At 55.9% G+C, this 14,448-nt stretch overlaps 1 protein-coding gene across 2 annotated transcripts; it reads right to left on the bottom strand.

Moving 5' to 3' along the window:
* Nucleotides 1–42: 42 nt before the first annotated feature.
* Nucleotides 43–13,270, bottom strand: PRX (periaxin). 2 transcript variants are annotated; one of them, XM_074314312.2, is made up of 7 exons: nt 13,234–13,270; nt 9,958–10,001; nt 9,776–9,874; nt 9,527–9,652; nt 7,331–7,487; nt 4,867–5,063; nt 43–4,202 (listed from the first exon to the last, which is right to left on the bottom strand). In XM_074314312.2, exons 4-7 carry the CDS (start codon nt 9,551–9,553, stop codon nt 228–230), a joined length of 4,356 nt encoding a protein of 1,451 aa, XP_074170413.2. In that variant the 5' UTR covers nt 9,554–9,652; nt 9,776–9,874; nt 9,958–10,001; nt 13,234–13,270; the 3' UTR covers nt 43–227. The 2 variants fall into 2 exon arrangements, with proteins under 2 accessions (XP_074170413.2, XP_074170412.2); XM_074314311.2 differs by lacking the exon at nt 13,234–13,270 and having other exon boundaries at nt 9,958–10,038.
* Nucleotides 13,271–14,448: the final 1,178 nt, after the last annotated feature.

The raw sequence follows: 14,448 nt of genomic DNA, 5'->3' as shown, positions 1-14,448 counted from the left end.
ACCCCACACTGCCCCATACACAGAGGAGACCAAACACAAAGCTACCGCAGGATTATTTATTCACATGGCAAAATACAGACCCCCTGCCAATGAGCAGGGCACGAGGCCTCCCCTGCCCTGCCCGTCAGTCACCCACCTCCCAGCCCTCTGAGGGTTAGTGCTGGTTATCTCACACACAGAACAAGGGGGCAGGATGGGAAGACAGGAGGGGAGTCTGCCCAGGGGCTTCAGATGACGGCAGCCTGAGTCCCCTCCATCCTGGTGGGGCCTGGAGCCCCTGTCTCCGAAAACCCCACACTGGGCAGCCGGACCCGGAATCCACCCTCTTCCCGGTCTCTGCTCCCACTCCGGGCCTTGGGGCTTAGGGACACCCTGGGGAAGCGGAACTTGGGGGACTTCTCCCCACTAGGGGACTTAGAGGCTGCCTCGCCCTCCTGCCCTCGAGAGGCCTTGGAAGAAGTAGCCAGGCCCACACGGGGCAAGCGGACTCGGAGGCGACCTCGGCGCCCAGAGGCCCCTTCCCCACTACCCTCCTCTTCTTCATCTTCATCCTCCGGGCTGGGGGAGCCTTCCCCAGTGACAGCCTCACTCTGGCTGAAGCCTACACGGGGAAGCCTGAGTTTGGGGCTCCTGACCTTGTCGCCCTCCTCAACCCCCTCCTTGGCCCGCACCAGGCCGAACCGGGGCAGCCGCACCTTGAGCTTGTGTCCAGTGTCCCCCTCGCCCTCTACTACCTGGTACTCAGCATGGCTGCCCACAGCAGGCGGTGAGAGCTCCACATCAGGCAGTGAGAGGTGGAAGGTACGTTCAGCTCCTGGGGGCTGGTCCCCAGGCCCTCTGTCCCCGGCACCAGCTCTGGCCCCTAGTGTGGGCATCTTCAGCCTCAGCCCACCCTCGCCTGTGGCTGCCTCCCCTACCTGTGCCTCTCGGCTCAGCCCCATGTCCAGCTCAAGCTGGGGCACTGTCACAGTGGGCATTTTAAAGATGCCCTCACCCACCAAGAGCTCACCACTGGCCACCTGGGCTCCAGGCAGAGACAAGGTAACCTGAGGCACCTGGACCCTGTAGCCTGCTGTGCCCTCTGCTGAAGGGGCTGCACTCTCGGCCTGCTGTCCAGAGGTGGCCTCCAGACCAGACTCCCCGAAGCTGGTCAGCTCCACCTGGGGCAGGGAGATGCCCAGGGGCATCCTCAGCACCCCCTCCTGGCCCTCAGTGCCTGCCTGCCTGGTTGTGGACCCTTGCAGGCCTGACAGCTGTACTTCACTGACGGCTCCAGACCCCTCGGCCCCCTTTTCTTCTTGGATCCCCAGCGTGACCAGCTCCACCTCAGGGATCTTAAGCTGTCCACCCAGAAGCTCTGGTTTCTCCCCCAGGCTGACATGCCCACCCTGGATTTCTACTTCCTTCCCCCGAGCCAGCCCAAAGGGCATCTTCAGCTTGGGCATCTTCACTCTCCCATCCCAACCCCAACCCTTGCCCTCCAACTCGGCCACCCTTGTCACTAGTTCTCCTTCCTCAGTATCCCGACCTCTGACCCCAAACTTGGGTAGGGCGAACCTGGGCCCCTTGAGCTTGACATCGGCCCCTGCCACCTCCACCTTGCCTGTGGGCAGATGGGCATCCAGGCTGAGCTGCGGGATGGACAGATCAAGTGCAGGCAGCAGGCTTGCCTCCCCTGCCCCTTTGGCTTCAGCCTCTGTCGCCACCCGAGCCTTGGGGCGTGAGATGGAAAACTTGGACACCTTCAGCTTGGTGGCTCGCCCAGTCCCCTCAGCCTCTGCCTTGGCCACCTTTGGCCCTGAGAGTCCAAATCTGGGCAGGGAGAACTTGGAAGAGGGTTTGACTTTCATCTCCACCACCTCTACCCGTCCTTCTTCGCCTTCCACTGTGGGAAGCTGTGGAGTGACGAGCTCAACAGAGGGCATCCGGAAGGCCACTTCCCCGTCCCCTGCTGCCACCTTGCCCTGTACCCACTCTACCTTGCCTTCTGCCTGTTCCACCTTGCCCACTTCAGCCACTGGTACCTGTCCCTCCAGGCTGAGTGCCCTTGGCAGGTCTAGTTCCACTGAGGGCAGTGTGAGAGAGGGGACGCCCACACGAGCCTCGCCGTCCACCTTTGGCTGCAGACAGGGAAGTGTCATGAACTTCCCTGAGACCTCAGCCCCTGCCTCGCCTGGCTTGCCTCGTGATGGGGACCCTGCCCTCCCCAGCTTGGGCATGGTCATCTTGGGCATCTTGAAGCCAAATTCTACCCCCTCTGCCTTCTCTGCCCTGGAAGCTTTTAGCTGTACCTCGGGAGCCTTGGGCAGCTTCACCTCCGGTGCCTTTGGAAGCTGCACATCTGGGACCTTTGGCACCTGCACTTCCGGCAGCTGCACCTTAGGGAGTCGCACATCGGGCACGGCCATCTCGGGCACCTTCGGGAGCTTCAACTCTGAGACTTTCGGCAGCTGCACCTCTGGGAGTCGCACATCGGGCACAGCCATCTCGGGCACCTTCGGGAGCTTCAACTCTGAGACTTTCAGCAGCTGCACCTCTGGGAGTCGCACATCGGGCACAGCCATCTCAGGCACCTTCGGGAGCTTCATCTCTGAGACTTTCGGCAGCTGCACCTCTGGGAGTCGCACATCAGGCACAGCCATCTCGGGCACCTTCGGGAGCTTCACCTCTGAAACTTTCGGCAGCTGCACCTCTGGGAGTCGCACATCGGGCACAGCCATCTCGGGCACCTTCAGGAGCTTCACCTCTGAGACTTTCGGCAGCTGCACCTCTGGGAGTCGCACATCGGGCACAGCCATCTCGGGCACCTTCAGGAGCTTCACCTCTGAGACTTTCGGCAGCTGCACCTCTGGGAGTCGCACATCGGGCACAGCCATCTCGGGCACCTTCGGGAGCTTCACCTCTGAGACTTTCGGCAGCTGCACCTCTGGGAGTCGCACATCGGGCACAGCCATCTCGGGCACCTTTGGGAGCTTCACCTCTGAGACTTTCGGCAGCTGCACCTCTGGGAGTCGCACATCGGGCACAGCCATCTCGGGCACCTTCGGGACTTTCATCTCGGGGATCTTCATCTCAGAGACTTTCGAAAGCTGCACCTCTGGAAGTTGCACCTCTGGCACAGCCATCTCAGGCACCTTTGGGAGTTTCATCTCTGACACTTTTGGAAGCCCCACTTCTTGGAGTTGTACTTCTGGAAGAGTTGCTTTGGGCACTTTCGGGAGCTTGACTTCAATGGTCTTGGGGAGCTTCACCTCAGGCCCCTTGGGCACCTTGATCTCGGGTGCCGAGACCCCAATGCCAAAAGAGGGCATCTTGATGGTAGGCAGCTTCAGCTTGCTCTCAACAGCAGCTTCAGGGGCAGCGGGCCGGGATTCCAGAAGAGAAAGCCCGAAGGTGGGCATTCGAAGTCTGGGCCCCTTCGCCCTGGCCTCGGGGCTGCCCTTGGCCATCTTGAGCTCAGCCACTTCCTTTGCTCGAGCCCCAAAACGGGGAAAACTGAGGCGGGGCATCTTCAGGGCCACTTCAGGTGCCTCTTCTCGAGCCTCCACTTTCACTCCTGGCAAGGCCAGGTCCACCCCCACAGTAGGTGCTGCCACATCCAGGGTGGGCACCATCACCACCTCAGCCCCTTCCCGGGTCTCCAGGCAAGGTAGTGTGGGCAGAGTGGGTAGGGAGGGCAAGGTAGGCAGCTCCACTTGGGGGACCTGGATCCCTACAGCCACAGGCTCCACAGCAGGTGCAGCCGGAGCTCCTAGCCCAAAGGTTGGCAGATGGATGGCAAAGCCAGTCGCTGCTTCCGCTGCAGGGGCCACCTCCTTGGGGGCTTGGATCTGGGGGACACCCACTTCGGCGCTTGGCAGTTGGAGCCCAACCAGCTCCACCTGGGGGGCTGTGAAACGGGCTCCTGCTGCCACCTCAGCCTCTGCTTTGGCCTTCCTGGGTGGAGGAGCAGCCGCGGCCAGCCGGGCTGCCTGGGCCTCTTCGGCCACTTCTCGGACTCGCAGCCGAGGCAGCTGGAGGCGCCGGCGGGTGGGGGCGGCTGGGACAGGACCCTTGACAGCCTCAGCTTTGAGGCCCCGACGCAGACGGGAGAACTTGGGGAAGGAGAATTCGACGTCAACGGGGGCCAGGTCTGCAGGGGCCCCCAGGGCCCCGGGCATCACCATCTTCTTCTTCTTCACAGGGGACAGACTCTGGATGTTCTGGGGAGAGAGGAGAGAGGCGGGAGGCGGTGGGACAGTGGGAGGCCCTGGGCTGGATAAGGGGAACCCCACCTGGTATTGTACCAGGGCTGGGGATGTGATGGATTGACCATCTTGTTCCCAAAACCATCCCGACTTCCTGCCTGTCATTTCACCATTACTGCCCCTGAAGGAAAAGACATTCATTTAGAATCTTATAGTGAGTCAATAAGGGTGTAGAAACTGGGACCCAAGACTTCTAGGTCCCAAAACTTCTGGGACCCAATCATCCAGGATTTTCCCCAATACCCTCATTCTAGAAATGGGGAAACTGAGGCCTAAGGAGGGACCCTTGTGCAGGATCACTCATCAGTAAGGGAGGGGCAATGAGGCTTGATCGTGGCATCCCGACTGAAGACCCCTGGTTCAGGACCCCTACAAGCCTGGAGTTGACGGTGGGGATGCTTCTTCAAACCAGGTGAGGGCCCTGGACTGGGATGGGTGGGTTCTCCTCCCCAGGGAGGAGTTTAGGGGCAGAGTACAGGAGGCAAAGAGTGGGATTAGCATTTGATTAGTGACAAGACAGAGGGTAAGGCTGGCCCACGGTGTAAGGGAGTGGGGCTCACGGCGCAGAAACAGGATCGCTGGGGCAGTCCAGCGACGGGGCCGGGCTAAGTACGCGTACCAGCTTGGCCACCTTGGCCCGCGGGCCCTTGATCTCGTAGCCAGACACGGTCCCGGGCCGCAGCGCCAGGTCTCCGGTGGGCACAGTGCGCTTCAGGCAGAAGGAGACCTTGTAAGGCTCGGCGCATTGCAGCAGGCGTAGTGCATCCTCATACTTGAAGTTCTCAAAGAACACGCGGGCGCTCAACAGCTGGTCCCCTGCAGGCAAAGTGGAGGGGGGAGGAGTGTAGGCATCGCCCATCTCCACCCAGGCTTGGTTCTGCCTACTTCCCTGGAGCCAGCAAAGTGAGGCCCCGCCCCAAAAGTTGGCCCCGCCCATCTCCGCAAAGCAGCATTGAGACAGCGACGTTCCTTCCAGTTTGAGGTTGGAACATTTAAGAACAAAGCCCAGGTCTCATGGCCTTAGCTCCACCTTCCCCACTGAGCAAATCCACAACCATTCAGGCCATACTTGTTGCCTTTCCACTCCCCTTTCCATCTCACATTTCAGACACTGACTTCGCTGTCTTAGAGAACAGAATCAGAAGAGTTCTCACCCCATTACTCACCACGCTGCTCCTGTGGTGATTTATTCTCCTCTCCACCTGTTCCTAGGGATTAACTGTCCCATTCCAGCTCAGGTCAATTCCTCCAGCAATTCTCCCCTCCCCCCACATCATCGATTGTCTCTGCCTACTACATTATTCCCATCAGCAAACAGCATAACATTATTTCTCACATAAGAAAGGTTATCTTGACTTCACTCCACCTGGAGCTACTGCCACATTTATTTCTTCACCTTAATGGCAAAATGCATTGAGTTGTCTAACTGCGTTATTTCCATTTCTCCAATCACACTTCTGACACCCCATCCCAGAACTTTGAACTGCTCCTCTCAAGGAACCACGCAGTGACCTCTGTGTATGTAGCTAAGTCCAGTGGTCAAATCCCAGACTTTATCTACTTGGACCCCTCAGCCTTTGACCCAACTTCACTCTCCTTCAAACCACTTCTCCATCGATATGCTCTACTCACCTCTTTTGGAAGCCAATCCAGATACAAGAGTTTAAAGGTTATAAGTATGCTGACAACTCCCAAGTGTATCTCTCCCACCCATCCTCTCCATCCTAGAGTTATATATCAATTGCCCTTCCACATCTCCGCTTGGGTGTCCAAAAGACACGTTTCGTTTAACAGATCCAAACTGTACTTCTGGTCTTCCTCCAAACAAGCTCCAGCCCCAGTATTCTCCATTTGTGGGCCTACGAATTCCATCCTCTTTGACCCCTCTCTTTTCATCACACCCCATATCCAGTCCTGAAAGCTCCTCCTCCAAAATATATCTAGAATCCAAACCCTTCTCTTCACCTCCAATAACATTGTTTTGGCCCCAAACATCACCGTCTGGTACCTGGATAACCACAGTAGTCTTTTTGTTGGTCTCCCTGCTGCCCACTCTGCCTCCCTAGTCTTATTGCTAATACAGTAGTTCAATACATTCACTTCTCCTACACTTATAACCCTCCCAGACTAAAAAAGTCCTCACTATGGCCTTTAAAGTCTTCTAAAAATGTCCCTTGCTCTTTCCTCTCTAGCCTCATCTCTTACTCTCCTCTTCACTGACTCTATTCCATCCACACTGGCTTCCTTGCTGTTCCTCCAACAAGCCAGGTACACTCCAATCTTGAGGCATTTGCAATGGCTGTTCTTCTGTCTGCCTGGAATGTTCTTCCAGGTGACCACATAGCTCCTTCCCTTACCTGCTTCAGGCCTTTCCTCCCGTCCTCGCTCACCCTATTTAAAAATGCAGCTTCCCTCCTGGCATTAATAGCACATATTACCTTCTAATTTACTATATATTTTACATATTTTGCTTAAATATGTCTGTCCCCACTAGAATGTGCACTCTCTGCTCCATAAGTACAGAGAGTGTTATCTGTTTTGTTCACTGAAGTAGCCAAAGCACCTAGAATACCTGGAAATAGAAGGCTCCATAGTAATAGTTGTTGCATGAATAAATCACGTCAGCCTCATCCATGTTACCTAAGACATCCCTTACTAAGCTCCCTTCCCCACCTCCTCCACGTTGTTAACTCCACCTCTTTTCTCCAGCCCTAACAACAAAAATAATAACTAGCACTTACACAGTGTTTACTATATGCCACTTAGCCATGTGCTGTTTTCAAAAGCTGACTCATTTAATCCACATAATAACCCTATGAGGTAAGTACTAGAATTATTTTCATTTTAGAGATGAGAAAACTGAGGCACAGGAAGATCACAAACCAGTGAACTGCAAGTCTGTGAGTGGGACTGAGACAATAAACTTCCAGAAACCGCTCGGAGCAACCGCGACGCCGACACACAAGGCCCCTCCCACAGCTCTTAACCCTGCCTGCAGGTCGCGGGCCGCGCTGGGCACCAGGGGCAGATTCCTAACCCTGCCCCCGCAGAAAGGCCCCGCCCCGTTTCCCGGCCCCACCCACCTTCCTGCAGGCTGAGGCTCCTAGCTGCTGGCGAGTCCTCGCGCAGCTCGCGGATGTAGATTCCTTCCTTCCCGCCGCCGGCTACGTTGATGCCGCTGACTCCAGTCTGTGCCTCGGTCTCCACGATGATCTCCACCAATTCCGTCCGCCTCAGCTCCTGCGGAGGGCGGCGAGGTGTCGCCATGAGGCGCTAGGGCCAGACCTCACCCAGAGCTCGCCATCGCGCTTATAAGCGTCTCTTAAACGGGTCCTTAGGGCACATGCCCCTCGACGAGCCACAGGCAGGTCCTGTGGGCCCACCCACTCAGGCATCTTCCTTTAAGCACGCGCGAGGACTACTCGCTCCGTAGGGCCGGCGGAAAGGTTCAACGGCTAAGCTGGCTCGGTGGACTCCCTGAGCCGTAGGGTGGCTGTCAGGAGGGGCGGGATCCTAAGGGAGGCTAGAGGGAACAGGAGTTGCGATCGAGAGGGCAGGGCTGTGCTCTCAATGGGGCGTGGCCAGTCCTGGGGGGCGGGGTTAGGAGTGCGGAGCTGGATCGGAGAGCACGCGTGGATACAGCCCACAAGCCAGAGAGGAGGAGCCAAAGATACGAGGTTGTACCGCTAGAGTGTCTGTGTGGCGGTGGGGTGGGGACTCATTGTCTCAAGACCGGATTGAGCTATGGGGAAGGGCTTTAATAACAGCAGAACAGGGGTGGGGTGAGAATGGGATTCAAAGAAAAGGATGGATCTTCAAGTGGTGCGGGATGGAGGGGCAGGGTGGGACTGGCCTCCTTGGAGGCTTGAATGCATGTGACACTGTGCCCTATTGTGAACTCTATGACCCCGAGACCTGCAGAACGCCCATGGGAAAGGGAATCCAGTGAAGGGGTGTGCGTGGCTAACGCGTGGTGGACAAGCGGACAGCGGTATTCCTGGTATTTATTGACAATGGTGCTGATTTGGCCCCTGCCCAACTGCGCACTGTGGAATTCACATCTGGGTTTCCCAGAAGAGGCAGTGAGAGACCTCAGTTCCACACTGTCTAGGAATCCATTCTGCTGTGTGTCGCTGGGGGAGAATTTTGCCCTCTCTGGGCCTGTTTCCCTACTGTAAAGTTGGGTAACATGGGTGTACTGGAAGGAGTCTCTGATTGTGGGCTGAGGCCTGAATCAACAGGCATCCGAGGGGATGCTGTACTGGGCAGGGCATCTAGGCTGGCACAGACTGAAGTTGAGCCCAGGGCTTAGAGAAGGGAAAGCAGGTCTGGGCCAGATGCCCCACAGCAGTGGCCCCAGGACAAGAGGGTGGGCACAGAAGGGGTAAAAAGAGTTGTGGTAGGGGCAGCAGGGAGCAGCGTGACCGTCACCACCATCCTTAGTCCCTGGGCTAAGCATTTTGTTTGCAGCATCTCATTTCATCCTTTTCACAGCTTGGGCAGTCACAGATAGGGACACAAAAATACAGATAAGTGAAGTGATTTGCCTAATGCCACACAGCAAGTTAAGCCACTGGGCCTCAGCCTTAGCCTCAGAGTCCATAGGATGGCCTGTAGGCATTGACCTCCTTGCACTTTACCCCCTGCCTGCCACCCCTCAGCCAGTGTGGCTCCCGTAAAAGTAGACCCTCTCTGTGCCTCGCATCCAGTAGGATGCCATCAAGGCCAGTGCCCTGTCTCCTTCACAGTGACAGCACTGGCAGTTACGGAGGCTCCCTAGGCTCCAGGCCCTGTGCAAATGGCTCAAGTGTGAGTCCTCAACACCCTCAGAAGTGGGGACCACACCCCTTTTCACTGACGGGGAAACTGAGGGTTAGAGAGTTCAGGTCATTGGTTTAGGGCTGCACAGCTGAAGTGGTAGGGTTGGCATTTAAACCCGTGGGTCCAAAGTCCATGTCCTTAACCCTGCACCATCCTGCCTCTTCTGATGAAGGGTTTCTACTCGATTTTCTTTAGCTTATTATTAATATAACTCCATTCTGCTCCAGTAAATCAGCTGCTTTGAATCTTAGTCTGTGCCAGGCACTGTGCTGAGCACTTTACCTACGTTAAAAGTGTTTTGCTCACAGTGACCCGTAAAATAGGCCCTGTTGCTATTTCCATTTCATAGATGGGGAGACGGGGGCACAGAGAAGCGAGGAAATGTCTCCTTGCTGTCCTAGTCTGTGCCCCCTACCCAAACCCCACAAGTCCCCCTTGGAGGACGTGTGGACACTCACCTCAGCACTCCGGCTCCTGACCTCCATTGTGCTGCTGGGTGTCACTGGAGCCCCAGGTTCCCACTTCCCCTCTCCCTTCTGCTGTAGGACCAGCTTCAGTTCTTCATGGAGCAGCTGCCTCTGATCCTGCAGGGGACACAGATGGAGGCTTGAGGCCAGGGGAATACCAGAGAGGGAGGCCGGGCTTAGAGAGAGAGGTCAAGGTGGTATCAGAGGGAAGAAGGGCCCCCACCCCAGCTGTCCTCTCACCGCTGCCTGGGCACAGGCACCCCCTCCTAATAGGAGCCCAGCCTGGGGTGCCGCACAGTCGTCGGCAGAGCGTACGCCCTTCCTCTGCTGTCTTGCTGCCTGCCGAGGAGAGACAGGGGCATGAGGCTCCAGGTGGACCAGGGAAGGGCAGGGTAGGGCATGTGGCACCAGCCAGTGCTCACCTCAGGGTCACCTCCAGCTCCTTGGGCCTCCTGTGTCCGGGGCTCTAAGAAGAATAACATGAGCATTACTATCAGCTCATCCCAGTGATTGTTTCCTAAATGCCTGACCCTTCCCGTACTCTGTCAATACTCTGTCCCCATATGCAGGTGGGGAAACTGAGGCTCAGAAGACCATTACCCAAGGTGACACAACTGGACAACAAGCAGTAAAGACAGAACTGACTTACAGCAGAACCCCTACACCAACCACCTCAGCCAACCAAGGGAGCCAAATTTACTATAAAATAATTTACTATAAAATAATCATAACCATCCCATGTACTTCCCATGAGCAAATCCCCTCACCTCAGTTTACTCATCTATAAAATGGGGAGAATGAGAACATTCCCTCACAGGACTGGTGGGAGAGTCAAGTGAATTACCAAATATAAAGTGCCAGGCACATGGAAGTCACTTCATAAACACTTATTATTATTAAGATCTTCTTGTGGTCCTGATCTTGTGTCGAATATCCTACAGGGGTCATTGCACATGGACCTTAGAACACCCTTGTGAGGTCAATACAAATATCGAGCCCATTACAAAGAAGACACCTGAGGTTACACGAAGGGAAATCACTCGATCGGGTCACAAACGGCTAAGCAAGGACTTGAACTTGTCTGAAAATGCCAGCCCTGATCATAACTAATGGGTATTGAGTGGTCACTCTTTGCCAGTCTTGTGCTAAGACCTTCACTTTCCACCTCACTGTGGAAAACCCTAGCCCCCTAGAAAGGCCAAGAACCTTGCTCTAGATCACACAACACAGCAAAAATAAGGCAGAGCTATGATTCTCATGCAGCCTAACGACCTTTCTGGGGGAAAGGGACTAGATCTTGTCTCCCCCCCATCCCACCCTCTAACTCTGGCCTTGTCCTCCCAGCCCCCACCTGGCATGCCAACCCGCCAACCCCTACTCCCAAGGGAAAGGTCAGGCCTCATGGGGCACATTCCCTCAAACAATGGCCTATCTGCTGTGCCCAGTCACATTCCGCCCCTGCCCACCCACCCCCAGCCACACAATGGCCCTTCATAGCCCACCACTGGCCAGAAAAGAGGACACAGGGACCCCCTCAATGATCCAACTGTACCCACTCCACTAGCTGGTCCTCTGCTGTGTCGGAGGGCTCCTCTCTAGCTCTGCTAGGTGTACTAATTTCCATGTCCTTCTCCGGCCTCCCCTCTGAGCCCCCATCCCCTCTAAGTAGGGTTGGCTCCCACATCTGGGGCATTTCCTCCGAACTGGGCCCTGTGCTGGCACCCATAGGCCCTGGAATCACGCTAGATGTGGTAGCTGTTTTAGGGTTGGATACTGAGGTTCAGAAAGGGGAAGTGACCTGTCTGGGGTAACACAGATAGGACATGTGCCCTTGACCCCAATTCTGCACCTTAACTTACATCAGTGGCTCTGAGCACTGGAAGAGGCCCAAGCAGCAAAATAGCTGGGGCAGGAGCGGGCCTGGCTGGGGGAAAAGGGGTGAGGGTGCCAGGATGGGCATTTTTAGAGGGGCCAGGCAGGCACTTTATAGATGGGACCTCATGGCACTCCATTTTACTGAGTAAACGAGGGTTGAGAGACAGGATATACAGTGATGGAGTTGGGACTTGAACCCAGGTCTGAGAAGCTAACTCTGAGTCCTTGACAAAACATAACATCCTGAGTTGGGGGTGGGAGAAGCCTGGTCCCTGTAGGAGGTAATGGAGATGGAGGAAAGGATTTCGGGGGCCAAGCTCCCTGCCCCAGGCTGGGCCAGCAAGGGTCACACCCAGAGGCTGGCACAGGAAGTTCAGCCAGGGTGGCGACAAGACAGATGCCCTCCTTCCTCATCCATGCCCAGGACAGTGGCCAGCTCAGGTTATATTTAGAACAACTGTGCCCTTCCTGAGCCACGTACCCAGCCCCTGGGGTGGGGTTGGGGCAGCTTCGGAAGGAAGCCCACCCCACCCTGGGCACTCTGTGTTCCCAGCTCTGCCCATCCCACTTGGCAGGGGAAGGAGGGGTGGGGAGGTTCCTGGGGGGGGGGGTCCCTGACTTGTCTTAGAGGAAGATCTAATGGGGCTCCCATGGTGAATCAAGGCAAGGCAGGACCCTCCAGATGCCAACAGCCCATTTGTTGAGCATTTCCTGTGGCGCTACCCTGGTACATTCCTGAACTTCCAGAATTCTCGGAGTCCCCATTCCTTGAGTACTTAGTATGTGCAAAGATCTTTCCCTGCCTTGGCTCATTAAATCTTTGACATACCTCCCTGGAGAAGGTACAACCTAGATGCCCATTTAAGAGGCCATTCATGCCCTTCAGAGTGACTGGGGTAAGGAGCTCTTCAGCTGAGTTGGGCCTGCTGAGGAATACCCCAGCTTTACCCTGTGCACCCTCTTACCCCCATGGTTGGCGCCAACTTCTTTTAGGAATTCTCCTCTCAGAGCCTCAGCCACCAGTGATCTGGTGCCTCAGCAATGGGAGCGAGGTCTTGACTTGACCTATCCAGGGCCCCGGACATGATCCGAGGCTATCTAATGAGGCAGAGGGGGAAGAGAGCGGGCAGTAGCCTCCAGCTGCCTCAGTCCCTGCTCCAGCACTTCTCAGGTTGGAATATTGGGACCAGGTATTTCACCTCTCAGGGCCTCAGTTTCCTCATCTGTCAAATGCAGCCAATAAGAGCAACATTGAGGATTTGTAAGATAATGGCAGGTGCTTAGAATATTCCCAGAATATAGTAAGCGCTCAAATAATATAAACGAGTCTCTGATAGCAAGTGGGGGTGTGGGCTGTGCATCTCAGTGTCTCATACCCAGCTTTTGCTCACCTGTGGCCCCACACTCTTCCCTACCAAAGGGGAACTTTGGGTGAGGGACAAAATCCAGTTTGGGCAGGACCTCCCACCAACAGGATGAGCACTGCCTCCCCAGGACCTATTTCAGGTACCAAAACGCCTGCCCCACCCCAGGCATCCTGCTTCAGCTCTTTACAAGCAGCAACTCATCTACCCTCTAGTCAGCCCTGTGAGGTGGCCTCCAGCAGCCCATTGTAGAGACCAGAAAGCAGAGGCACAAAGGGTGAAGTATCTTGCCGGAGGCTGCACAGCCAGAAAGGTCTGGCTCCAAAGTCTGTGCCTTTAACGCCTACCCAAGCTGCCTCCTGAGCCCCAGGCACCCTCCCAGCACCTCCCAGGACCCTGGGTCTCATTCCCACAGTCCACAGCCTGGCCAGGGAGGGAACTGGCGGGCTGATCTCTTACCACTGGGCCTCCAAACACCTCGAGAGCTCCAGGTCCATCTGGTCAGCCCCAACCCCAGACTGGGGGGGAAAAGGAATGGGGAGGGGGAAGGGGCAGACCCTAGCCATTGGCTGCCGAGGCATGACATCACTAGGGGGTGGGTGGTGGGGAAACAAACATCCCTTCTCCCAGCTACATCCACTCCCAAGGGGGGGGGAGCCACATGACAGCCACCACTCCCTTGCCTGGGCTGAGAACTCTACCATGAGCCCCGTTCCTGGGATTTGTACATTGATACAGCCCCTTGGAGACTGAGCACCCCACCAGCACTAGTTCCTGGCTTCCAGACCCAGGCATGGCCCTGCTGGGTTCCTGGGGCCCCTAAAATAAACTCCTTCCACTCCCTCTCCCAGTCAGCTTTGGTTCAAATCCTAGCTTGGCCACTTTCTGGCTCTATGACCTTCAGCGAGTCACAGCATGTCTCTGGGCCTCAGTTTCTTCATTTCTAAAACATAGATAGTAAAAGTGCCCAGCTCATGGGGTGCTTGTGAAGATTATATGAGTGAAAAAAAGAATTTTAAGTGCCTAGCACAGAGTGAGTGCTACTCAGAAGTATTTTGCATTATTATCCACACAAATCAGGGGACTGGCTAGACTTGTTAGGGGGCTTTTGCCCTGAGTGAAAACAGCAGGGAGCCCCACTTCCCTGCTTAATGGAGTTGCCATTTGAGGGAATACCTATCATATGCCAAATACTGTGTTGGGTACCCAAAGCTCTGCCCCTGGAATCAAGGGTATAAGGTGGGTAAATTATACCCAATTTTTAGCTATACAGCCAGGAGGTGGTAGAGCTGGGGTCCAACTCCAGTTCTGCTGGACCCCAAAGATGCTGCAACACTCTTCTGTCCCCTTCATATAACAGACAATGAGGCTCCCAGAGGGTAAGTGACACCAACAGTCACCTACAGTAGGTAATTGGTAGCACTGGGATTTGAATCCAGACCTGCCTGACTCCCAAACCAAGGCCTTCAGGCCTCACCCTGATACCCTGGCCCCCGGCCCCCAGCTTGCCCTGACTCACCAGGCCCCGGGGAACAACACAAGGAGCACAAGTACCCCCACATGCCCCTTGAGTCCACCCAGCCGCTGCCTCGGATGTTCGCAGCTCTCTGAGCCCAGGCCTGGGGCTGGGGCTGCAACGAAGCCAGGGATTACCCTCAAAATACGCGTCAGCAG

Source organism: Rhinolophus sinicus, chromosome 8 (assembly GCF_057876585.1).
Source record: "Rhinolophus sinicus isolate RSI-liver-muscle chromosome 8, RSI-T2T, whole genome shotgun sequence".
In the NCBI taxonomy this organism is placed as follows: Eukaryota; Metazoa; Chordata; class Mammalia; order Chiroptera; family Rhinolophidae; genus Rhinolophus; species Rhinolophus sinicus.
This window is presented reverse-complemented; position numbering and strand designations above follow the sequence as displayed.

Coding starts and splice junctions, on each gene's coding strand:
- PRX (XM_074314311.2), bottom strand. CDS start 10,023: ATGCTCATGTTATTCTTCTTAGAGCCCCGGACACAGGAGGCCCAAGGA. Junction 9,653..9,775: donor GTGCCTGTGCCCAGGCAGCG/GTGAGAGGACAG, acceptor TGTCCCCTGCAG/GATCAGAGGCAGCTGCTCCA. Junction 7,488..9,526: donor TCAGGAGCCGGAGTGCTGAG/GTGAGTGTCCAC, acceptor CGCCCTCCGCAG/GAGCTGAGGCGGACGGAATT.